Genomic DNA, 26,212 nt, shown 5'->3' with positions numbered 1-26,212 from the left:
GTATCCACTGACGGGGGAGTTTCACATAAGTTCCTATCCTCAGGAGGGAAAGGAAAGGAATGCAATAACCACTGAAGAGTTTAGAATTTCTTGTCAGGATTGACTTATGCCTCCCTAGAAAGGGAGTTTAACTCTTTTGATACAGGAAAAGTGGCAAAGATTTTGGTTTTACATTAAAATTCAATTCCTCTTTGGTTCTGCCTCCTTATCCGGTATGTTGAGGACCTCTCTAATAGCATAAATCAGGGCCTCAACACCCGGGGACAGAGAATTGTCCTCTCCCATATCAACCTCCCCCTCATCCAGTTCTAGTAATTCAGTATCAGAGTCAGACTGGAGTGCCTGTAGGAGTGCACGTTTATGTGAGGCCAAAAGAGGGGGCTGAGGAACCCCAATTAGTGCACCGTGTTCGGGCAAGGTGCCTCGCTGCACTCGGCACAGGTAACTATTCCCAATCGTAGTCCACGTGAATCGTAAAGTATGAAAAAGTTCAAAAAATGGAAAAAAAGTGAAAAACTCATGCAACCTTTTTCCATGTCGACCTAGGACATGTCAACCTTTTGTCGATGCCGACCTTTTGTCCATGCCGACCTTTTGTCCATGTCGACCTTTTTGGTGTCGACCTGGAGTCCGGATACCATTTATACATACTTATACAGTACCCTGCACCTAATCACTTAGGAGGGCATAGTGTACTTTACAGTCTTAAAATCTTAAGGGGCACATTTTTAAATATGACATTACACTATACAGTACAGTCCACTTACAGTATCTCTACAGTACAGTAGTACACTGATTACATTAGGTCCAGGGTATTAGACAGAACACTACTGTACCTTTATAAACATTATGACACACATCAACATGCGGCCCTCATGTGGCCCTCCCACCCTTAACCATCTCATTACAGTATACAGTAAATTGATTTCATGACAGATGATGCAGCACTCACCTGAATCCATCTTACAGTATTCACGTCACGTCACAGTAGTGCAGTTTATTCATGTCACGTCACACTACTGCTCTTGATTCACGTTGTGTCACACAGTAGTGCAGTATATTCACATTACGTCACAAAGTAGAGATCTGCCACAGTCATGGACCTTATAACACATTACTGTAACATGGTGAGGGGACACGGTGCACTAATTGGGGTTCCCGGTCACTGCATGGAGAAAACGACATCCAAAAAACCCTCATGTCAACCTTTTGACCTGTCGACTTAGAATCCCTGTCGACCTAGTTACTGTCGATCAAAAGTGGTCGACCTAGACACTGTCAACCTAAGTGTGGTTGACCCTTCATACCACACCCAGACCGGATACCTGCTGCTACAGCTGACCCTGTTTTATACAGTACCTGTAATTACAGTAACTTAAAGTACAGTAATATACTGTACAGTACTGTACTTACAGTTCCTGATGGTCTGAAGGTGTCTGGGTGTCCTCGTCACGAGGTCACTCCACCTCCTCTGGAGTGACCTCACTGTCCTGCGATGGTTGAATGTCTGCAGTATTACCCTGCTTGCCCCCTGGTACGCCCTTAGCTTCTCCTCGTTGCTGGCGAGAGCTCAGTCCCACCAGTCAATGATGAGTCGCAGTTCTCCAATGCTGGAGGGTCTGTCATGGTGTGCTGCCATTATCCCCTCAGCATACAGCGTCCCAGACGTGCGTCCCACGTTGTTCATCCTGCGGCTGTGATGCAGGACGTCAGTACAAATGAACTGGTTTATACTGTACAGTATTGTGTGCAGTGGCAGACAGTTACAGTAGTTATGGAAACTGTTGTTTCTCTAACGTCCTAGTGGATGCTGGGGACTCCGTCAGGACCATGGGGAATAGCGGCTCCGCAGGAGACAGGGCACAAAAGCAAGCTTTTAGGATCACATGGTGTGTACTGGCTCCTCCCCCTATGACCCTCCTCCAAGCCTCAGTTAGGTTTTTGTGCCCGTCCGAGAAGGGTGCAATCTAGGTGGCTCTCTTAAAGAGTTGCTTAGAAAAAGTTTTTAGGTTCTTTATTTTCAGTGAGTCCTGCTGGCAACAGGCTCACTGCATCGAGGGACTTAGGGGAGAGAATTTCAACTCACCTGCGTGCAGGATGGATTGGATTCTTAGGCTACTGGACACCATTAGCTTCAGAGGGAGTCGGAACACAGGTCTCGCCCTGGGGTTCGTCCCGGAGCCGCGCCGCCGACCCCCTTGCAGATGCTGAAGATTGAAGAGGTCCGGAACCAGGCGGCAGAAGACTTTTCAGTCTTCCTCAGGTAGCGCACAGCACTGCAGCTGTGCGCCATTGTCTGTCAGCACACTTCCCACAGCGATCACGGAGGGTGCAGGGCGCGGGGGGGGGCGCCCTGGCAGCAATGTAGAATACCTGTATGGCGAAAAATACATCACATATAGCCCTTGAGGCTATATGGATGTATTTAACCCCTGCCAGACTTCACAATCTCCGGAGAAGAAGCCCGCCGAAAAGGGGGCGGGGCCTATTCTCCTCAGCACACAGCGCCATTTTCCCTCACAGAAAGGCTGAGGGGAAGGCTCCCAGGCTCTCCCCTGCACTGCACTACAGAAACAGGGTTAAAACAGAGAGGGGGGGCACTGATTTGGCGATATACATATATATATTAAATGCTATATGGGAGGAACACTTATATAAGGGTTGTCCCTGTATAATTATAGCATTTTGGTGTGTGCTGGCAAACTCTCCCTCTGTCTCCCCAAAGGGCTAGTGGGTCCTGTCCTCTATCAGAGCATTCCCTATGTGTGTGCTGTATGTCGGTACGTGTGTGTCGACATGTATGAGGAAAATGTTGGTGAGGAGGCGGAGCAAATTGCCTGTAATGGTGATGTCACTCTCTAGGGAGTCGACACCGGAATGGATGGCTTACTTATGGAATTACGTGATAATGTCAACACGCTGCAAGTGGGTTGACGACATGAGACGGCCGGCGAACAAATTAGTACCGGTCCAGGCGTCTCAGACACCGTCAGGGGCTTGTAAAAACGCCCATTTACCTCAGTCGGTCGACATAGACCCAGACACGGACACTGATTTCAGTGTCGACGGTGAAGAAACAAACGTATTTTCCTTTAGGGCCACACGTTAAGGGCAATGAAGGAGGTGTTACATATTTCTGATACTCCAAGTACCACAAAGAAGGGTATTATGTGTGAGGTGAAAAAACTACCTGTAGTTTTTCCTGAATCAGATAAATTAAATGAAGTGTGTGATGATGCGTGGGTTTCCCCCGATAGAAAATTATTGGCGGTATACCCTTTCCCGCCAGAAGTTAAGGCGCATTGGGAAACACCCCTCAGGGTGGATAAGGCGCTCACATGCTTATCAGAAAAATATCCAAAAAAGTATACACACACATGCTGGTGTTATACTGTGACCAGCGATCGCCTCAGCCTGGATGTGCAGAGCTGAGGTGGCTTGGTCGGATTCCCTGACTAAAAATATTGATACCCTTGACAGGGACAGTATTTTATTGACTATAGAGCATTTAAAGGATGCATTTCTATATATACGAGATGCGCAGAGGGATATTTGCACTCTGGCATCAAGAGTAAATGCGATGTCCATATCTGCAAGAAGATGTTTATGGACACGACAGTGGTCAGGGGATGCAGATTCCAAACGGCACAAAGATGTATTGCCGTATAAAAGGGGAGGAGTTATTTGGGGTCGGTCCATGGGACCTGGTGGCCACGGCAACTGCTGGAAGATCCACCGTTTTTTACCCTAAGTCACATCTCTGCAGAAAAAGACACCGTCTTTTCAGCCTCAGTCTTTTCGTCCCTATAAGATATCTGCCCAGGGATAGAGGAAAGGGAAGAAGACTGCAGCAGGCAGCCCATTCCCAGTAACAGAAGCCCTCCACCGCTTCTACTAAGTTCTCAGCATGACGCTGGGACCGTACAGGACCCCTGGATCCTACAAGTAGTATCAAAGGGGCACAGATTGGAATGTCGAGGCGTTTCCCCCCTCGCAGGTTCCTGTAGTCTGCTGTACCAATGTCCCCCTCCGACAGGGAGGCAGTATTGAAAACAATTCACAAGCTGTATTCCCAGCAGGTGATAATAAAATTACCCCTCCTACAACAAGGAAAGGGGTATTGTTCCACACTATAGGGTGGTACTGAAGCCAGAAGGCTAGGTGAGAATCTGAAAAAATTGAACACTTACAAGGGTTCAAATCCAGATGGAGTCACTCAGAGCAGTGATAGCGAACTGGGAACAAGGGGACTATATGGTGTCCCGGGACATCAGGGATGCTTACCTCCATGTCCCAAAATTTGCTTTTCTCACCAAGGGTACCTCAGGTTCGTGGTACAGAACTGTCACTATCAGTGTCAGACGATGCCGTTGGAGTGTCCAAGGCACCCCGGGTCTTTACCAAGGTAATGACCGAAATGAGGATTCGTCTTCAAAGAAAATGGACGACCTCCTGATAAGAACAAGGTCCAGAGAACAGTTGGAGGTCGGAGTAGCACTATCTCAAGTAGTTCTACGACAGCACGGGTGGATTCTAAATATTCCAAAACCGCAGTTGTTCCGACGACACGTCTGCTGGTCCTAGGGATGATTCTGGACACAGTCCAGGAAAAGGGTGTTTCTCCCAGAGGAGAAAGCCAGGGAGTTATCCGAGCTAATCGGGATCCTCCTAAAACCAGGAAAAGTGTCAGTGCATCATTGCACAAGAGTCCTGGTAAAAAATGGTGGCTTATTACGAAGCGCTTCCATTCGGCAGATTTCACGCAAGAACTCTTCAGTGGGATCTGCTGGACAAATGGTCCGGATCGCATCTTCAGATGCATCAGCGGATAACCCTATATCCAAGGACAAGGGTGTCTCTCCTGTGGTGATTACAGAGTGCTCATCTTCTAGAGGGCCACAGATTCGGCATTCAGGATTGGATGCTGGTATCCACGGAGGCCAGCCTGAGAGGCTGGGGAGCAGTCACACAGGGAAAAAATTTCCAGGGAGTGTGATCAAGTCTGGAGAATTCTCTCCACATAAATATACTGGAGCTAAGAGCAAATTTGTAATGCTATAAGCTTAGCAAGGCCTCTGCTTCAAGGTCAGCCGGTATTGATCCAGTGGGATAACATCACGGCAGTCGCCCACGTAAACAGATAGGGCGGCACAAGAAGCAGGAGGGCAGTGGTCAAAACTGCAAGGATTTTTCGCTAGACGGAAAATCATGTGATAGCACTGTCAGCAGTGTTCATTCCGGGAGTGGACGACTGGGAAGCAGACTTCCTCAGCAGGCACGACCTCCACCCGGGAGAGTGGGAACTTCATCGGGAAGTTTTCCGCATGATTGTGAACCGTTGGGAAAGACCAAAGGTGGAAATGATGGCGTCCCGCCCGAACAAAAAACGGGACAGGTATTGCGCCAGGTCACGAGACCTTCAGGCGATAGCTGTGGACGTCCTGGTAACACCGTGGGTGTAACAGTCGGTGTATGTGTTCCCTCTTCTGCTTCTCATAACCAAGGTATTGAGAATTATAAGACGTAGAGGAGTAAGAACTATACTCGTGGCTCCGGATTGGCCAAGAGGGACTTGGTACCCGGAACTTCAAGAGATGCTCACAGAGGACTAATGGCCTCGGGAGCTAAGATGGGATTTGCTTTCAGCAAGAACCATGTCTGTTCCAAGAGGAACCGTGGCATCTGCCTCTAAGAAAGGACCTGCTCCAGCAGGGACCTTGTCTGTTCCAAGACTTACCGTGACTGCGTTTGACGGCATGGCGGTTGAACGCTGGATCCTAAGGGAAAAGGCATTCCGGAAGAGGTCATACCTACCCTGGTCAAAGCCAGGAAGGAGGTGACCGCACAACGTTATCACCACATGTGGTGAAAATATGTTGCGTGGGTGAGGCCAGGAAGGCCCCACGAAAAAATTTCAACTAGGTCGATTTCTGCACTTCCTGAAAACAGGAGTGTCTATGAGCCTCAAATTGGGGTCCATTAAGGTTCAAGTTTCGGCCCTGTAGATTTTCTTCCAGAAAAAATTGGCTTCAATTCCTGAAGTCCAGACGTTTGTCAAGGGAGTATTGCATATACAGCCCCTTGTGTGCCTCCAGTGGCACCGTGGGATCTCAACGTAGTGTTGGGATTCCTCAAATCATATTGGTTTGAACCGATCAAATCTGTGGATTTGAAATATCTCACATGGAAAGGGACCATGTTGTGGCCCTGGCCTCGGCCAGGCGATTGTCAGAATTGGGGGCTTTGTCTTAAAAAAAGCTCATATTTGTTTTTCCATTCGGACAGGGCAGAACTGCGGACTCGTCCCCAGTTTCTTCCTGGTGGTGTCAGCGTTTCGCCTGAAACAACATATTGTGGTGCCTGCGGCTACTAGGGACTTGGAGGACTCCAAGTTGCTAGACGTTGTCGGGGCCCTAAAAATATATATATATATATATATATATATATATATATATTTCCAGGACGGCTGGAGTCAGAAAGTCTGACTTGCTGTTTATATTGTATGCACCCCAAAAGATGGGTGCTCCTGCTTCTAAGCAGACTATTGCTCGTTGGATTTGTAGTACAATTCAGCTTGCACAGTCTGTGGCAGGCCTGCCACAGCCAAAATCTGTCAATGCCCATTCCACAAGGAAGGTGGGCTCATCTTGGGCGGATGCCCGAGGGGGTCTCGGCTTTAAAATTTTGCCGAGCAGCTACGTGGTCAGGGGGAACACGTTTGTAAAATTCTACAAATTTGATACCCTGGCTGAGGAGGACCTGGAGTTCTCTCATTCGGTGCTGCAGAGTCACCCGCACTCTCCCGCCCGTTTGGGAGCTTTGGTATAATCCCCATGGTCCTGACGGAGTCCCCAGCATCCACTAGGACGTTAGAGAAAATAAGATTTTACTTACCGATAAATCTATTTCTCGTAGTCCGTAGTGGATGCTGGGCGCCCATCCCAAGTGCGGATTGTCTGCATTACTTGTACATAGTTATTGTTACAAAAATCGGGTTATTATTGTTGTGAGCCATCTTTTTTAGAGGCTACTTCGTTGTTATCATACTGTTAACTGGGTTCAGATCACAAGTTGTACGGTGTGATTGGTGTGGCTGGTTTGGGTCTTACCCGGGATTCAAGATCTTTCCTTATTGTGTACGCTCGTCCGGGCACAGTACTTAACTGAGGCTTGGAGGAGGGTCATAGGGGGAGGAGCCAGTACACACCATGTGATCCTAAAAGCTTGCTTTTGTGCCCTGTCTCCTGCGGAGCCGCTATTCCCCATGGTCCTGACGGAGTCCCCAGCATCCACTACGGACTACGAGAAATAGATTTATCGGTAAGTAAAATCTTATTTTTCCTGTGTGCATAATCATATTCAAACTTCCCGTTGGTTTTATGCCGTAACGGCTACGGGATTTGGTGCTTATACTCTACAGTACAGTACAGTGTATCCCTAATGTCAATGGACCATAGTTTGTAACACATTCTATAACTGTGGCTGTAACATGATCTGTATACACTGTCTGTGAAATGAGCAGTCTCCCAGGGGAGGAGGAATGGGAAAGGGGGAGGTGGTCCAAAGACACTGCAGATACTGTATTGTTTTTGAACACAGTATTTAGCAACCACCTCCCACCTACCCCTTCCCCTGGGGGACTGCTCATTACACATAGGGAGGGCAATGGATAAGTGTTTTAACACATTCATTTGCGTCTGTATAAACTATTTTTTTTATTGACTTTCTCCGTCTGACCATTGGTCTGCGTGTACAGTATACAATACACTAACATTGCAGTCGTCGCTGACCATTTGCCAGAGCTTGTAGATAAATCCGCCACTATTCACTCTAAAGTACTGTATTAGTGGAGTATTAGCCACCCAGTGTTGGAGATGTGTATTGCATGCTGAGTATGTAGTCGTGTCTCAACGCACCTGTCCGTGAATAAACTCAGCAACCTAAGCTATCGCCTAGGTGCGACTAAACCTCCGTTTAGGCTGACAAACTGCAAAGATAAGGGAGGCTCCATCTGTACATACTTTGTGCCTGGTTCCCTGCACCAGGCTTTAACCCGCTGTAGCACTGCAGTGTGTGACCTGTAGTCCCAGCTCAGTGCTGCACATACATTTACAATCTATATCTATAAAAGGCAAAAAAGGAGATTGACTCACTGATTGACTCATCATGAAATCTCTTAAACCACAAGGCCTACAATCTTGAAACTTGGCAGGTAGCTTCTCCTTAGGTCCCATGTGCTTGCTAAGAACCGGTTTTATAAATGTCACTGCCCATCCACGGAAATCACCAAAAATGTACGTACGTACGTACGTACGTATGTATGTGTATATGTATGTTCCAGCATAACTCCAGAATGCCTGCAGCAATTTACACCAAACTTGGTACACATATGACTTGTGATCTGGGGGGGTAAGACACCCCTAGGGGTGAGGCAGCAGCACAGAGTATTTCAGCAGAAGGAATAACTCTGGAATGCCTGGTGCAATTTACAATAAACTTGGTACACATATTACTTACAAGCTGGGAACAAACACTATGGGGGTAATACACACCTAGGACCCCTAGGGGTGGGCCAGCAGCACAGACTATATCAGGACATGCATGATATGTCAGTGACGACAGGGCTTCATGTGACAGTGGCAGTGACATGATGTGAGAAGGGGAATGGAGGTAGCAGAAAGCCACATGCTGAGAGTATATTAGGAGATGCATGATATGCCAGGCAGGACAGGGCTTCATGTGACAGTGGCAGTGACATGATGTCAGGAGGGGAATGGAGGTAGCACGAACCCACACACAGAGTTATATAGTGGAAGTAGCAGGGTCCCCCAGCAGAACAGAGTATATCAGGAGATGCATAATGTGCTGCGCTATATAAGAAACTCTAAATAAATCGATCATTTCACAGGAGCACTGACATGATGTGAAGAGGGGAATGGAGGCAGCAAGAAGCCACAGACTGAGAATAGTGGGAAGAGCAGGGTCCCTTGGGGGACCAAAAAGGGGTCCGGCCACTACACAAACTGGGTCAGGGAAGCAAGATATGCCTATATACTAGATCTCCAACCAACGTAAATTAACAAACAACTATAATTCTAATTTACCATTCTCATCCCGTAGCGAAGTATGGGTATTCAGCTAGTACATTTATATACTTTCATTGTATAACCAGTTATGCATTTATACTTTGTTGTACTAGTTCCAGCAATGGGACTTTAATATTTTCCGTGTTAGCAGTAGCAGGCTACTTTCCTGGACCCCAGCACGCACTTTACACCAAGTGCCCAGAGCTGCTTTCCCTCCTGCTGCCCGGGACTTTGGGGCCTATTTACTAAGCCTTGGATGGAGATAAAGTGAATGTCACAGGCTGGGTTTGAAAAATGACAGGAGCTGGTTGGCTGGTACTTTATCTCCATCCACTTTATCTCCATCCAAGGACTAGTAAATAGACCACTTTGCAGGTACCTTCTCCTGGTGCAGCGCACCAGGAAGTTAATACCACTGATTGTCTGCCCTCAGTGCTGGGGGGTACTGGATGTGGCTTTCCCTGTCCCCCAGCATGGGGTACTCTGTCCCTGCATGCCGCACTGGGAGTCAGCTTTGGCGGTCCCCCAACATATGGCCACTCAGCCCTGCTCTCCCGGGATGGAACTCCCAGACCCCAGTGGTCGGCACTTAGCGATTAGTAAATTAGCAATTCGCAAAATTGCATCTTTTTCTCAGACAAAAAACGCAAACCAGCCAGAATCGACCTTTAGTAGATTTCCCCTGATAGGGCGATACCCTGAAACATGTGGTGACATCGCAAGGAGGGGGTGGGATAGCTGGGACTGAGCACCGGGAGTGTCCTCTGTGAGTGCTATCCAGGTTGCAGGGTGCCAAATACCGATTCCATTGGGGTAGCAACGGTGCCGCTTTGCGCTGTGGCACCTCTAGCACATCCCTATTGAGGCCCTGAACACCACTATCTTGTGTGTATACAAATGATGAAGGCTCGGCATGCAGGTCCTATACAGAGGATTTTACACAGCACCTCTTCTATTTTACAGTTTGTATATGAGGCTCACTGTGTTCAGTTTCATGTTTGACAAGTTTAGGACCAGTTATGCAATATGTAAAGACTAGTATCCTGATATACTGAACATTGTCTACTGTTCTTCTGTCTAACAGAATGGTCATTAGAGGTGGTTGAACTCTGCAAGAAGTACCAGAATGACACAGTAGTTGCCATTGACTTGGCCGGTGATGAATCTCTGAATTCCGAGTCAGCACCAGGACACATGAAAGCATATGAGGTGAGCAAAATGCTGCAATATTAGAAGTGTGTGAGATTCCATAGAGCTAGATAAAATCAAGGCATAAACAACGGGGAGCAGGAGACAAGGGGAGTGCAAATGGAACCACATTAATGAAAATATCAATCTATTATCATAAAGATACCGAATGTGACCTGACCTGTTTTTTATGAATGGGGATGTTTATATATTAAGAGAGATTGGAGGGTTATATTTAATTTATTTATTACCAGTTATTTATATAGTGCACACATATTCTGCAGCGCTTTACAGAGAGTATTTGGCCATTCACATCAGTCCCTGCCCCAGTGGAGCTTACAATCTATATTCCCTATCACACATACACGCTAAGGTTCATTTTTGTATGGAGCCAATTAACCTACCAGTATATTTTTGGATTGTGGGAGGAAACGCAAGCACAGGGAGAATATACAAACTCCACACAGTTAGGGACATGGTGGGAATCAAACCCATGACCTCATTGCTGTGAGGCAGTAAAGCTAAACATTACACCGTCTGTGCTGCCCAATTTTAGCAAAAGTTTACACTTTTAGTTACAGATTCAATTAGCTGCTGGACTTACCACGCGGCTGCAGCTCCAGGGTTTAACATCTGGAGCTGTTCAATTACTTGCCAATTTCCACGCAGGGTAAGCCCATGGTTAATGTGCAGTTACTCTTAACTCCTGGGTTAAGTCCCTTAGCAATTAAATTAATCTGCATGGTAAGCCCCAGAGGGTGCACTTAACGCTGCCTTTTCCTCGCAAACACCTTAGGCTGCAAGGAAAAATCCATGTTAAGTGCACCCTCAGGGCTTACCGTGGAGGGGAGCGGGCAGTAACTTGATAGCTTAGGGCAGAGCTGCAGCTGCTCAGTAAGTCCCACGGACAATTAAATCTGCCCTTTACATTTTGTTGTGTATCTTTGTTTACTTACAGACTACGGCCTTTCTCTGACTTTGTTATAACTTCATTAAAAACAGCCCAAGAAATACCTTTGGACCCACACATCCCAAAATTCCCCTAAATAACAAGTCCCCAAAGCTCCTCCTCATGTTACTTAAACCTCCCCACATATACCTACAAGCCACTCAGACCTTCCGCCATGACCCTTCAGGCCAATCAGACCTTCCGGCATGCCCCTACAGGCTGCTCAGACCTACCAGCATGCCCCTACAGTCCACTCAGGCCTTCTGGCATGCCTCCAACATGTCACTGAGACCTACCCACATGCCCCTACAGGTCACTCAGATCTTCCTGCATACCGCTAGGGGTCACAGACCTCCCTACATGCCTCTATGGGCCACAAACCTAACGGCATGTGCCTACAGGTAACTTAGACCACCTTGAATACCCCAACAGGTCACGCAGACCTTCCTGCATACCCCTAGGGGCCACAGTCCTCCTGGCATGCTACATACTGCTCAGATCTCCCACATGCCCCTGCAGGCAACTCAGACCTCCTATCGTGTTTTTTTTTAAATGTTTATGTTTAGTCCATAGCCTGCAGAGGAAGAAGGGAGACCGGGTGGTGCAGGATACACTGAACTACCTCCTAACCCTTCTGATATTGTATGCTGCATTTTGTGCCCCCTGCTTTGATATAATGGCTGTATGTGGCCCTTACCTCTCCTATCTATGGATTGATGTCATTAGAGTTCAAGACTCCTAAACCATAATTACCATAGATGGAGACAACATGGACATGTGAGTCAGGACCCCATGAAGGGTTTCGTTAAATGTTTTTGAGGTTCCAAGACTGTCAGATGTGAATTCGATTTTGTTGGAATCGCCTTGTTTGAGGTCCAAGAACAATGCTACATCATGAACAGTGGGGTCCCACAGCAATGACACATTGCCACCTTTGGGGCCAGGCTCAGACAACATAAGGACACCACTGTTGTAGACCCCAGTGGGCACAGGTGGATGTCTGATGTTTTATGTGAACTGCTCATATGGTTTTCTGTTTTTAAAAAAAAATGTATTAGGGCCTGATTGAGAGATGGACACAATGTCGGTTTTGTACACAGTGGAGCGATTATTGCCATAGCGCATGTATTGGCGTCACACTGTGCATGTGCCGCAATGGTTTTGTAATAGCAGTCCCAGTGAGGATTTATTTGGAGAGTGATTGACATTCAAGCACCATTTGTGGAAGTTAAAAGGGGCTGTGGCTAATAACAAGCAGACGTGTCACAACCGTTTTGAGGGAATGTAACTGCCTGAGGCTGCAATCCCGTACACACTCAGAATGGCTCTGGCCTCTCAGTTCTGTTAGCCAGTCTGCCGTAGGGTTATGCAAAAGCCGTGGATCTGCGATGCCTCCAGTGAGCGTCTCAGTACATTTAAATACGCTCACACAAGCCACACCTCTCTGTATCAGGCCCTAAGTCCCTCCCTGCTTGGAGTCTTCTGTATTCTCTGTGGAAAGGAGTGCTGACTTATATAACATCTCAGTTTTATGTCCGCAAACTGTACACTATATCACTTCTCACAATATACAGCTACATACTATCCCATACACTGTGCCATACACAATATTTGTACTGGACCTGTGCCATTGTGCCTTATATTTGTACTGGACCTGTGCCATTGTGCCTTATATTTGTACTGGACCTGTGCCATTGTGCCTTATTTTTGTACTGGACCCGTGCCATTGTGCCTTATATTTGTACTGGACCCATGCCATTGTGCCTTTTATTTGTACTGGACCCGTGCCATTGTGCCTTATATTTGTACTGGACCTCTGCCATTGTGTCTTATATTTGTACTGAACCCATGCCATTGTGCCTTATATTTGTACTCGTCCCGTGCCATTGTATCGTATATTTGTACTGGACCCATGCCATTGTGCCTTATATTTGTACTTGTCCCGTGCCATTGTATCTTATATTTGTACTGGACCCGTGCCATTGTGCCTTATATTTGTACTTGTCCCGTGCCATTGTATCTTATATCTGTACTGGACCCGTGCCATTGTGCCTTATATTTGTACAGGACCAGTGCCATTGTGTCTCATATTTGTACAGGACCTGTGCCATTGTGACTTATTTTTGTACTGGACCCCTGCCATTGTGTCTTATATTTGTACTGAACCCATGCCATTGTGCCTTATAATTTTACAGGAATTGTTCACATACTTTATATTATCATTATTATTATATTTTATTTATAAGGTGTCATAATTAGTTTGCACACATGAGAATAATACAGGGTACACAAAACTTTACATTACAGTAACTGAAAACTAAAACAGAGCACAGTTAACACTTAGCACCACAATTCTTAGTACACAATACAGCCAAGAAGTAAGTAAGGAGTAATCGGTGTACTACTAGGGGTGGGCAGTCATTGGAAGAGAAGAACAGTTACGAGCGAGAGGAGATGCGGGTATAGATGGTCGCTGAGTAGAATAATTGAAGTGCGAGTGTAAAGGGCTGTGAGACCAGGGGAGGACCCTGCTCCAAGGAGTTCACAATCTAGGGGGTCGAGGAGACAGACAGGTGGCATGAGGTGCGAGCAAGTGGAAGGTGGCCTGATGGGAGGAAGTAAACTAGGCAGAGATGGCCAAGTTGGCAGGGTGTTGGGAGAGCAGCCTTGAGACTAAGTTATGCGGAAGGGTACGGTTTGATGAACAGATGAGTTTTCAGTGTCCGTTTGAAGCTGTGCAAGGTCAGTGAGAGTGCAGTAGAGCAAGGGAGCAATTTCCAGTGAAGTTGAACCGCATGGGCAAAATCTTGGATTCACACATGGGATGCAGGGGTCATTGGCCAACTGGAGAGGGCGGGAGGGAGTATGTAGGGAGATAAGGCAGGAGATGTAGGGAGCAGTGGTGTTAGAGAGGGCCTTGAATGTGAGGGTAAGGAGTTTGAAGAGGATTCTGTAGGGGAATGGGACCCCGTGCAGATTTAGTTGAAGGGGAGTGGCAGACGTGGACAGCGGGAGAGGAAGATAAGTCTAGTTGCAGAGTTGAGAACAGATCAGAAGGGAGCGAGATGGGAGCATGGAAGGCCAGTGAAGATAATGTTGCATTAGTCGAGTCGTGAGATGACCAGTGAGTGGATAGTAAGTTTAGTCACACTCTGGGAGAGGAAGTTGCGTGACTGGAACTGAAAGGATAGAGCCAGAGATTGGACGTGGGCCGGCGAAGGAGTGAGAGGAGTCAAGAGTGATGCCCAAGCAGCGGAATTAGGGAATGGGGGAGATGATGCTATTGTCAACAGTGATAGCGATATCGGGGGGATGGAGACACTAATGGATGGGGGGAAAGATAAGTTCACTTTTGTCGATGTTGAGCTTCAGGGAGCACTCAGACATCCAGGAGGGAATGGCAAAGAGGCAGCTGGATACCCCCGATAGGACAGAGGGGGAGAGGTCAAGAGTGGAGTGGCATAATTGTGTTTTGTTGGCAGAGAGGTGGTATTGAAGGCCAAAGCAGCTTATGAGCAGACGGAATCCTGGGGGACACCAGGATTGGAAGGAGGTGAGGTGGAGTTGGAGGCAGACACAGAGAAGGAGCAGTTAGCGAGGTAAGCAGTGAACCAGGCAAGGACAGTGCTAGGGAGGCCAATGGTCTGGAGGGTGCAGAGAAGGAGGGGATGAACCACAGTGTTAAAGGCAGCAGAGAGGCCCTGGAGAATGAGCAGAGGGAATTGACCCCTGAATTTGTCTGAAAGCAGGTCATTGATGACTTTGACCAGGGCAGTTTCAGTGAAGTGGGCGAAATCCAGATTGAAGAGGGTTAAAGATGGAGTTGTCAGAGGTAGCTGGTGAGACGGCTGTATAGTTTGGAGGCGAACAAGAGAATAGAGATGGGGTGGTAGCTAGCAGGTGAGGAAGGGTCAAGGTTGAGGTTTTTTTAAGACTAGGTGAGATAAGAGCATGTTTGAATGGCAAGGGAAAGATGCTGGTAGAGAGTGATAGGTTGTAGAGGTGAGCAAGATGGGAACAGGCATTGGGGAAGAGGGAGCGGAGGAGACAGGGGTCCAGGGGGCAGGTGGAGGGGGGGGGGGGGGAGAGGATAAGCTGTAAATATTAAGGAATTGTGCCTTATGTTGGTATGGGAGATGTGCCATATATTTGTATGAGCTGTGGTACTGTGCCATATAATTGTACAGGATTTGTGCCACTATGATTTATAATTGAACAGTAGCTATGTCATATAAAAATACAGTAGCTGTGCCATTTTGCTAAATTATTGTACAGAAGCTGTACTACATAATTGCACAGAAGCTGTGTCATTGTTCAGTATATCTGAACAGGAGCTGTGCCATATATTTGTACAAGAGCTGTGCCACTGTGCCATATAATTGTACAAGATCTGTGTCACTGAGCCATATAATTATACAAGAGCTGTATGACGTGCCATTTACTTGTACAAGAGCTGTGCCATTGTGCCATATAATTGTACAAGAGCTGTGTGATGTGCCATTTAATTGTACAAGAGATGTGCCACTGTGCCATATAGTTGTACAAGAGCTGTGCCACTGTGCCATATAATTGTACAAGAGCTGTGTGATGTGCCATTTAATTGTACAAGAGATGTGCCATTGTGCCATATAGTTGTACAAGAGATGTGCCACTGTGCCATATAATTGTACAAGAGCTGTGCCATATAATTGTACAAGAGCTGTGTGATGTGCCATTTAATTGTACAAGATATGTGCCACTAAGCCATATAGTTGTACAAGGGCTGTGCCACTGTGCCAAATAATTGTACAAGAGTTGTGTGATGTGCCATATAATTGTACAAGAGCTGTGCCACTGTGCCATATAATTGTACAAGAGCTGTGTGATGTGCCATATAATTGTACAAGAGCTGTGCCACTGTGCCATATAATTGTACAAGAGCTGTGTGATGTGCCATTTAATCGTACAACACATGTGCCACTGTGCCATATAAAATTGTACAAGAGCTGTGCCACTGTGCCATATAAAATTGTACAAGAGCTGTGCCACTGTTCCATATAATTGTACAAGAGCTGTGTGATGTGCCATTTAATTGTACAAGAGATGTGCCACTGTGCCATATAGTTGTACAAGAGATGTGCCACTGTGCCATATAGTTGTACAAGAGCTGTGCCACTGTGCCATATAGTTGTACAAGAGCTGTGCCACTGTGCCATATAATTGTACAAGAGCTGTGCCACTGTGCCATATAATTGTACAAGAGCTGTGCCACTGTGCCATATAATTGTACAAGAGCTGTGTGATGTGCCATTTAATTGTACAAGAGATGTGCCACTGTGCCATATAGTTGTACAAGAGCTGTGCCACTGTGCCATATAATTGTACAAGAGCTGTGCCATTTTGCCATATACTTTTATAGGAGCTGTACCAATGTGATTAATTATTGTGCAGGAACTGTGTCAATGTGCCTTATAATTATACAGATGGTGTGTGGCAGTGCATATTAATAATACTAATATACATGGAATTTATAATGTCAATTATAGAGCTAGTTTGCAAACTAATAAATCAGCTGCAGTTTCCAAACTAACCCAACAAGTGTGATATACTTACATAAGTGTGACATTTATTAAAATACTCATTTATTTACATACTATAAATAGTTCTGATTCAGAATAATGTTGACAGTGTAAATCAACCTTTAACACATAGAAAGCTCATCAGAAACATCAGATCACATAGCACTCTTATACAGTATTTGCAGTGTAAACATATTTTATTTCCAGAATGGGACTGCAAAAATTCAAGCACTGCATTATTCTTTTGTAGTTACAGGTCTGCAACAACCAGCAAGGATTGTACCCACCGAGGTCACTGCATGCATGGGATTCACAAACTGGCTCAGCCATCCACAGATTTTAACCCCTGGGGCTTCCATAAGCTACCTCAGCCTCACCTTTTGCTCTGAGTTTCTGGTTCTGAGCTCCGCCACAGAGCCTTCATGACGTTGTGGCCCAGTAGTGCAACACACACAACATAATTTTGTTCAGTCTGTCAGATTCCTAGATATGGTCCTGCCCAGTACGAAGTATATTATATCTGAATCAGAGGTGAACACTGCTCCTATTTTTACACAGTTTGGCGATGTTTTCAGGACTGCACATGCGGCTGAAGAGCAATGTGTACGTGCCTCGATACATCTGCGAGCCGCTGTATAATTGACATGATGCTGTCAATTAGGGGTGGCCTCGGGCCCATTGTTTGAGCTGCAGCCTAATGAAATATCAGCAATAGGCATCAGCAGGACAGGGCCACCTAGTGGCCAAATTATATTGCCACAGAAGTAAGAATTTGTCCTTATACCTGTCATTTAGTGTGTAACTTCTAGATACAGTAGCAGAGGTGGATTTAAATTTTAGACCTCATGGTGACCTAAGCAAGATACAGATTTAGGGCCCCCCTCCCTCAAACAATAAATAGCACTATATTTTCATTTCTGATTTATGCCTCTTACATTTGTTGTTTTTCTGCCATATATTCTATTACTTCCCCCTTCACTGATCGCACTATGGGGGTAATTCCAAGTTGATCGCAGCAGGAATTTAGTTAGCAATTGGGCAAAACCATGTGCACTGCAGGGGAGGCAGATTTAACATGTGCAGAGAGAGTTAGATTTGGGTGGGTTATTTTGTTTCTGTGCAGGGTAAATAGTGGCTGCTTTACTTTTACACTGCAAATTAGATTGCAGATTGAACACACCCCACCCAAATCTAACTCTCTCTGCACATGTTAAATCTGCCTCCCCTGCAGTGCACATGGTTTTGCCCAATTGCTAACTAAATTCCTGCTGCGATCAACTTGGAATTACCCCCTATGTCCCCTCACCTCTAATTTCCATTATTACACCACTCAGTTACTGCATTTTAGATCAGTTCTCCCCTTACAGAATGTAGCAGCTACCGGTACCCCATTATTACACCCCCACTCACTGACTGCATTATATGAGTGATCGAGGCTTACAACACTGCAGGACTGGAGACACAGGCATGTGCTGGAGCCGACATCCAACAGCTGCCTAATCACTGAGAGTCTGCTGGGAGTATTCAGTTAGCCCAGTGCTGGTCGCGGTCCGCCGGAAATGCCCTCCATACAGCCTTTTCGGCTGGCCCCCCGGGACTCACAGAGCCCCATGGGACTCACAGGGCCCAGCGCAGCCGCCTTGGTTGCCTTGTGGTAAATCCTCCTCTGTACAGAAGTAGTTGTGTTTTTTTGGTTTAACAAAATATCTTTTTTATGTTGTAAGCCGTACTCTGTTCATACAAACATAATTGCATTATATATCAAATATTTTTCTGCTTCAAACAAAAAGAAGTTTTATTAATGAATAGTAAAGTTAGAGCGGAGCTAGAGGTAGATAATCTGATTTGTAAAGTGAAAATGACGCATGAATGTTTTATAGTAACCTTTGTGTATATTGACTGTATCATAAGCCACCATTGTTGTGGTGTCAGAGTGTGACCTGTGACAACATTCCGTGCTGGGAAGAACCATGTACAAGGGAGGGAGCTGCTCATTCACAGGCGCTTTGTTCAGTTTACCACTAGTTCTACCTGTTCATTGTTTACTGAGATTTGTGTGTGCATTTCTAATAGTTCTTTCCTGCGACTCTTAAATTAGTCCACATTGACAATAACACTGCTGATGTAATCTCTCCTCAGACATGTACTACTGGGCTATGGAGGTACGGGCTTAGGGATGTGTTCGTGTAGAGCAGTTGCAGAAAGTTGCTATGTTAAAGTTACCTACTCACCATAGAGGCCTAGCTCATATGAACAAAATCAGTCCTTACAAGCAAAGTATTTAAATATAATTTCTGCTGTTTTCCATTTCAGTAAGGTAATAAAACAGTGCGATCACCAAAGGTTCTGCTGCAGTCTTCAGATGAACATCCCATCAGCTAATGCAGCCACTGCTCGTTCAGAGTCATATAGCAGCATGATAAGCTGGCAGCTCACTATTATAGTACCTCTTACACGTTTCTCCACATCAGTAGTTTCATCATTGAGGGCGGGATGTACTAACCTCCCCCACTGTGGTATCTTGGTTTTCTCTGCGCTCCCTGTGTTATTTGCGTGGTTACTTGTCTCCACTCTGCTGCCCAGCGCTACCCAGTGCTCCCCCACACTGCCCATTTTTTTCCTCCTCTCACCGCGGTTCACCTCATCACCACTGCGGCCACTGAGTCCTGCGCTCTTCGTAGCGCTTGGTCAGCACTGCGCTCCCCCTGTCAGTTGCGCATATGCCCCTGTGTCAGGCGCACACTGGCTTGTGTGTGTATGGCTTGTGGGACTCCGGATCCTGATGATCATCCTTGCGGTGATGAGGCAGACCGCGGTGAGAGGAGAAAAAAAACGTGCAGCGTGGGGGAGCAATGGGTAGCGCTGGGCAGTGGAGAGGAGACCTGTAACCGCAGAGATTACACAGGGAGCGCACAGAAAAGCAAGATACCGCAGAGGGGGATGTTAGTACATCCAGCCCTGAGAGTGAACGGGAGTGGAAATGGGCTTTACTTAAACTCCTGTTCACACATCAAAATTTGTAATCTGGTAATAACTAATCAAATTCATGTGTTTTTAAATACGTCTTAATCATATATGCTTTGTGGTCAGACATACTAGTCGTAATAGACCATACTGACCAAGATTATAGCAATCAATAAAGATCACATTAAAATCTTAACATCATACCTAACTTTTTTAATGCATTCTATAAAATCAAGCTTCATAACAAGTTCTATGTTGGACAGAGACACATTCAACTGAACAGTGACAGCAATAAACTCATTTGAATATTGGTTCAGGCAAGAAATGGCCGCTGAACAAGTGACACATTCTCTAATCTTTATTTTTATTTTCTGTTTCTGCTAGTGGCTATGTACAAACAAAAAACAGATTAAATAAAAAATACAAGTTACTGACTACCGGCATCCTGGAAAATATGGAATATTTGGTATGGCAAATAACATCCTGCCAAAAATCTGTTCTTGTTTACATGGCTTGGTACATGGAAACTATTTGTAAACACAATTTCTAACAAGAAAGATTTTTATTTACAGATAATATTACATGTTCTAACCTTTATCTGTAACCCAAGTAACGCTGACATTAATTATTCGTCATAGATCGAAACACTGGGGCAGATGTATTAACCTGGAGAAGGCATAAGGAAGTGATAAACCAGTGATATGTGCAAGGTGACAAAGGCACCAGCCAATCAGCTCCAATATGTAAATTAACAGTTAGGATCTGATTGGCTGGTGCCTTTATCACCTTGCACTTATCACTGGTTTATCACTTCCTTATGCCTTCTCTAGGTTAATACATCTGCCCCACTGTGTCTTAAGGCCCATATAGACGGGCCGATGTGGGAGAGATGTGTGCTGAGCGAACCGCTCAGCACACATCTCTCCCGCCGCTCAGCACAGCGCGATCTGTGCTGAGCGTGCGGGGGGAGACGGGGGCGCTCATTTCACCCAGCGGGTGAAGTGAGCGGCCCGCTAGATTGGCCTGCATGCAGGCCAAACTAGCACCAGCGATAGCGATGCGCGGGGCTGCGCATCGCTATCGCTGTAGGGGGTACACACGGAGCGATAATGCTTAAATTCTAAGCAATCTAGTCAGATTACTTAGAATATCGCTCCGTGAGTACCCCCCTTTAGATTTATCCAAGGTATGCTGGGCAAATGCTGTCAGATCAAATGTCTCACAGTCTGACAGACATTTTAGGGTCAATTAAATTAGCTGTGAGGGGGCTGAACTGCTGTTGCAACGGTGCTTAAAACACTGGTAATGGCATGACCTCTTGCGGATATCGCCCTGGACTCATTGATTATTGTATGCAGCCTTATGAGGCTGTGAACAAAAATCAGAGAGTTCCGGAGGTACCGTATGTGCAGCATATAACCACACGCACTAGCGGAGGTGACTTGATTGAATCAACCCCTTTATCTGACAAGCTGAAACAATCAGATATTGTAGAGATGTGAGATATTGACCCAAATGTATTAAGCCTTAAAAAGTGATAAAATGTCCAGCCAATCAGCTCCTAACTGCCATGTAACATGCTCTGTTTGAAAACTGACAGGAGCTGGTTGACTGGTCATTTATCACTCTTTATCCTTCTCCACGTTATCATTTTTTAAGGCTTCAGTGGATCAGTCATATAATTGTATAGCAGAGTCGTCACTAGGGTTGGTGTCACCCGGTGTTGTAACTCATGGTGTCAAAACCCCCCTTCCCTATATGGAACTACTCTCGTATCAGTCCATAGAGAAACCCTGAGAGCAGGGGCCAGTGCTAGGGTGTTCAATGCCCCCTGCAAATGACTAATTTGCGCCCTCCCTCCATACGCAATAAAGGGACAGTGTGTGCCGAAGGAACGCACAGCAAAAAAGGGGTGTGGTCTAACAAGATAGGGGCGTGGCCACCAACAGTACCCCCAATTCAAATTATGCCACACAGTAGCACAATATTATTCACATTACACTGCACGTAGTCCATGATTCATAATGCACCACATGTTACAATACACAGTTGTGCCCCTTATACACAATACCCACAGTAGTGTCCCTTATACACATAATACCCACAGTCAGGGCTGGCAACAGAAATTGTGGAGCCCCATACAATGATATCACTGGGGCCCCCGACCCAATAAACTCTACTCCCCCCTCCCAGGGATTTGTAAGGGGGGATTCCAGATATGTATTATATACACATTTAGATATATCGATCGATTGATAGATCGATATATAAAATCAATTACACCAAATACAGAATGGCGGCACTCATAGTCTGTGTAGTAGTATAAAAAGTGAGTTTATTCCTCCTTCACCTCCTACCTTTCGGGCCGGGCAGAACCCGTCATCAGGGATCGGATACAATGATACAAAGTAGCATTTATAGATACAAATACAAAGACATAATTACCTGATACAGTGCAGCTGGGATCTCCCGCCGTCAGACACTCACTGAGACATACAGACTAGCAACCCTGTCAGACTCCCAGTGGCATTATCAGGTTGCATCACCCAGCGGCGTCTGTCAGGAAAAACAGCAACGGGTTCAGTTTAAAGAAACTTAAGAGGAATAAACACACTTGTTATTCTTCTACACAGAATCTCAGTGCTGCCATTCTGTATTTGGCACATTGGAGGGCACAGGAGCAAGATACTCCTTTATCGCTACGAGAAAATACAATATATATATATATATATATATATATATATATATATATATATATATATATATATATATATATACATACATATACACACACACATATATCTGGAAACCCCCTATCCTCCTGCAAATAATGGTTGTGTTGGTGGGACTGATAATTTTCTTTTAATTAATTTGTGGGCAGCCCAGAGTGCACCCTTTAAAAAGCATTCTTAAGCGCTGTGTCCCCATTTATTGTTCCCCTGATCCTTGGGACCCCTCTGGAAGTAAGCGGTACTCACTGTTTAAAAGACTCTGAGTGCCGCCTCTTTCCGCTCGGTATATATATATATATATATATATATATATATATATATATATATATATATATATATATATATATATATATAACAGGAGACTTGCTAGAATGTGCTCTGCTACAAAAATCCACCAGCTCCATTAACGCTTCCTCCTCACTCCCTGTCAACTGAGGAGCACAGCCGGGCATCCCACATCCTCATCTTGTGTCTCCATAAACACATCTGTGAGCCCCTGTGAGAACAGGTTCTACTGAACTCAGGGCTTTGTTCGACTCTTCACCCAAGCTACTACTACATTCTTTTTCCAGAGAATGAAGTGGTCCTGCTTCGGAGGAACTTCTCACTGCTGTCCTAGGGGTTAACAACAAAACACTGCCATCTGATGTGGCTCTCTCTTGCTGCTTGAAAAATTCCCGTGGATTTTCTGGGCGCTGCGCAATAATGGCTGCAGCTTCCTCCATGCTCTGGAATGGCAATAGCAACTGAATGGACATTAGTGCCTGTAAATGCTCTACCTCTGAGGAAGGGCCCTCATTTCCACTTTCCAGGCAGATGGCCTTACTAGTGGCATAGCAGGGAGCCTTCCGGGCCTTAGGCACTGGCAGCTCTGGCTCAACTTTCCTGTTCCTTCTGGCTGGAACAGGGAATCCAGTATAGCCGGGTTCCAATACAGTATGGTACCATTCTTCCACAGCCTGCACCACCGTTGGCATCATTTCCCCGAAGATGGCATCTCTGACCAACCTTCGGCATAACGTCTTCAGCAACTGGTGTAGCTACGCCTGTGTCTGAACTGAAACTAGGCATAGCCAATGGTTTCAGCTTAGAAACCTCCTCCTGAAGTTGCGCCAAGTCTTGCGACAGAGCCTTATTGGCCAGCACCAAACTCCCATATCATGTCTGGTCACAGGAGATTTCCTCTAATAGTCCTTGGCTATGAACTACAAAGTTTTCAGATCTGGGTTTAGCTTTTGCCAAGGTTTTCCACAACTCTGACACCTGGCCTGAGAGCTTGGCAATCTCTTCTCTACTCCTTCCCAATTTGGTCAGAGAGTCAGACAAAAGAGATTCCTTCTCCAGTTTTTACGTTAAGGTGTTCACCTGCTCTCTAAGGAAATCACAATTTTTACTTAAGCTCTTCTAGCTCCTGGTCCTTTAATTGGACATTGCTTTCAAGGTCACTTATCATGTGACACCAAATAAAAAGGTTCCATGCTAAAATCTTCCCCAAGATCAGGATTACTCCCCAATAAGCTCTCCACTTCACTCTCCAACTGTGGGGCTTTAATAGGGTCACATAAGTTCCTGACCTGAGGTGTTAGAGCTGTCACCCCTTTTTTTTTTTTGCATGAATTCTCTTTTTTTTACCTATTTGAAGAGACACTTCAGAATATGCTGTATATCTGAAAATCTTTATTCACCATGTTATCTTTGAAAACTGTAAGTGAAAGGGAAAATAAAAATTCCTTTTTTCTCTTTTTAGCACAGATTAAGCTTTTAACAAAGCACTGAAATGTAGCATGTACATAGTGGTCCCAAATACCTTACACTGGTAGTGCAAATAAACAACTTATCTCTTCAGGCTCTTAAAACTAGAACTCAGGGATTGCTGGGACACATAGTGCCACAAAATGTATCTATTTAAATAGAACCACATTTATAAAAGGTTTCAACTTTGCTTGATTGGTCTTAATGAGCTAATTAACAGGGACACCAGACTCCCATTACCAGATTTTGCAGGCACAGGTAAAATAAGTTTGGAAAAGAAATTCAGTCATAAATTATCAGCTGCTTGCAACCCCCTAGAGCAAATCAGCACAGCTACTTTCAATGAATGGTGCAAAGCATATAAGACAAAACAGGCCATGCACCCTGTTTAACCTCTTTGCTGCCAATGCAAACCTTTGCACCAAAATCAAACACATTCAGTTTAAACAAAACATATCATTATTTTTACCCCGTGGGGTTGGGTTTAACAACTACTCACAACACCCTTGGTCTGGTACTGATGCCCACGAGTTCAGCTTGGTCTGGAGTTCGCTGGTATGTGTGCCGCTACATTGCGGCTGTTGGGTCCTCTGCCACGTGTGACACGACTAGCAGAAGGGCCCCATGTTGGGCGCCATTTGTAACAGGAGACTTGCTGAATGTGCTCTGCTACAAAAATCCACCAACGACCGACTCCAGGCTTGTGCAAAAAACAACAAATACCTTTTATTCAGGTAGCTCAAAAACAAAGATATACATAAAACAAAGATCACTGTCTTTAGTATAAACTACCAGGGAGGTTAGGCCCTGCCTCACTCCCTCTTCTTAATAAGAAACCCTTCAGGTCTCGGCATCCTAACACTAGTGGCTGAGCCCTCCGGATCCCACTGTCCCTAGCAAGCCTATCACCTGGACACTAACTGCCTTCAGGAGAGCTGACTCATGGGAGATACTCTGCTTTAAACCCAGCACCCAGGTGCTGGCTGATGAAGTAATATTTTTGAGGCCCCACCCCCTTCCCTGATATATCTATACTATGATTTTGTGGTTGAAGACCCTCCCACCTCTTCCCGTACATATATATATTTAGCGATTTTGTGCCCCGCATTCCCCTTCCCTTGTATATTTTTTTTTAATTTTATGACTCCTTGTTATATTTTTTATGCTCATTATTACCTAAGCCCTTTATATATTTTATATCCATCACCCTCCCCTCCTATTTTTTGCCCATCAACACCCTAACCCACCCCTAATATATTTTATGCCCATCACCCCCCACCAGTTATGTACTTTTAGCACATCAGCTCCCCACCACGCCCTTATATAATGTATACCCATCTACCCTTATCTATCCTACACTGCCGCACACTTTTTTAATGTACCTTTAGTTGGTTGTAGCTTGGAGCAGTTCTTCAAGGAATGCAACAGGTTGCTTCAGGCAGCACAGTGCTGGATGTAGCGCCAGCCGGAGACATAGAGATGCAGGTAACCAGGGACAGCCGAGGTCAGGGCAGCACACTGCTACATTATCAACATACAAATTTTATAGTGGGCGCCCGGCAATACTGCTTGCATCGGCCGTGGTAGCAGCATAACATGGTGGATGGGTTGAGGCATCAGCCTGGCTGCACTACTCATCCCGCAACCCTCTCCACCTACTGCCAGCGTGGCCAGTTAGACAGTCAGGGCGGGATGTATTAACATACATCGCCGCCCACCGCGGCGATGCTACTCACATATGTACTAACATATCCGATTAACATTGCAATGCTATGATGAAGGCCCCCCGCGATACCTGTGAGGTGGTGTGCTAGGGGTCTCAGTCACCTCCCTGGGCTCTCCCTCTCCTCCCTAGCCGGGAAGCAGGCAGCAGGTTGTCCCGGGCGCCTCCTCCCCCCTGCAGCCGGAAGGACCTCCAGCTGTGTTGCTAGGGGTCGGACGAGGAGAAATTTAGTTTCCAGGACCAGGGCTGCCTGGACAGAG

General features: G+C 45.8%; 1 protein-coding gene across 1 annotated transcript in view; it reads left to right on the top strand.

Annotated features, from left to right (window-relative positions):
- ADA (adenosine deaminase) overlaps positions 1 to 26,212 on the top strand; it is a 145,526-nt gene that overhangs the window by 84,204 nt on the left and 35,110 nt on the right. The window contains exon 6 of the mRNA XM_063959561.1: positions 10,171 to 10,295. Within this exon, the coding sequence (XP_063815631.1) occupies positions 10,171 to 10,295 (125 nt within the window). The remainder of the gene's footprint in view (positions 1 to 10,170; positions 10,296 to 26,212) is intronic.

Source organism: Pseudophryne corroboree, chromosome 3, assembly GCF_028390025.1.
Source record: "Pseudophryne corroboree isolate aPseCor3 chromosome 3, aPseCor3.hap2, whole genome shotgun sequence".
NCBI classification, from domain to species: Eukaryota; Metazoa; Chordata; class Amphibia; order Anura; family Myobatrachidae; genus Pseudophryne; species Pseudophryne corroboree.
This window is presented reverse-complemented; position numbering and strand designations above follow the sequence as displayed.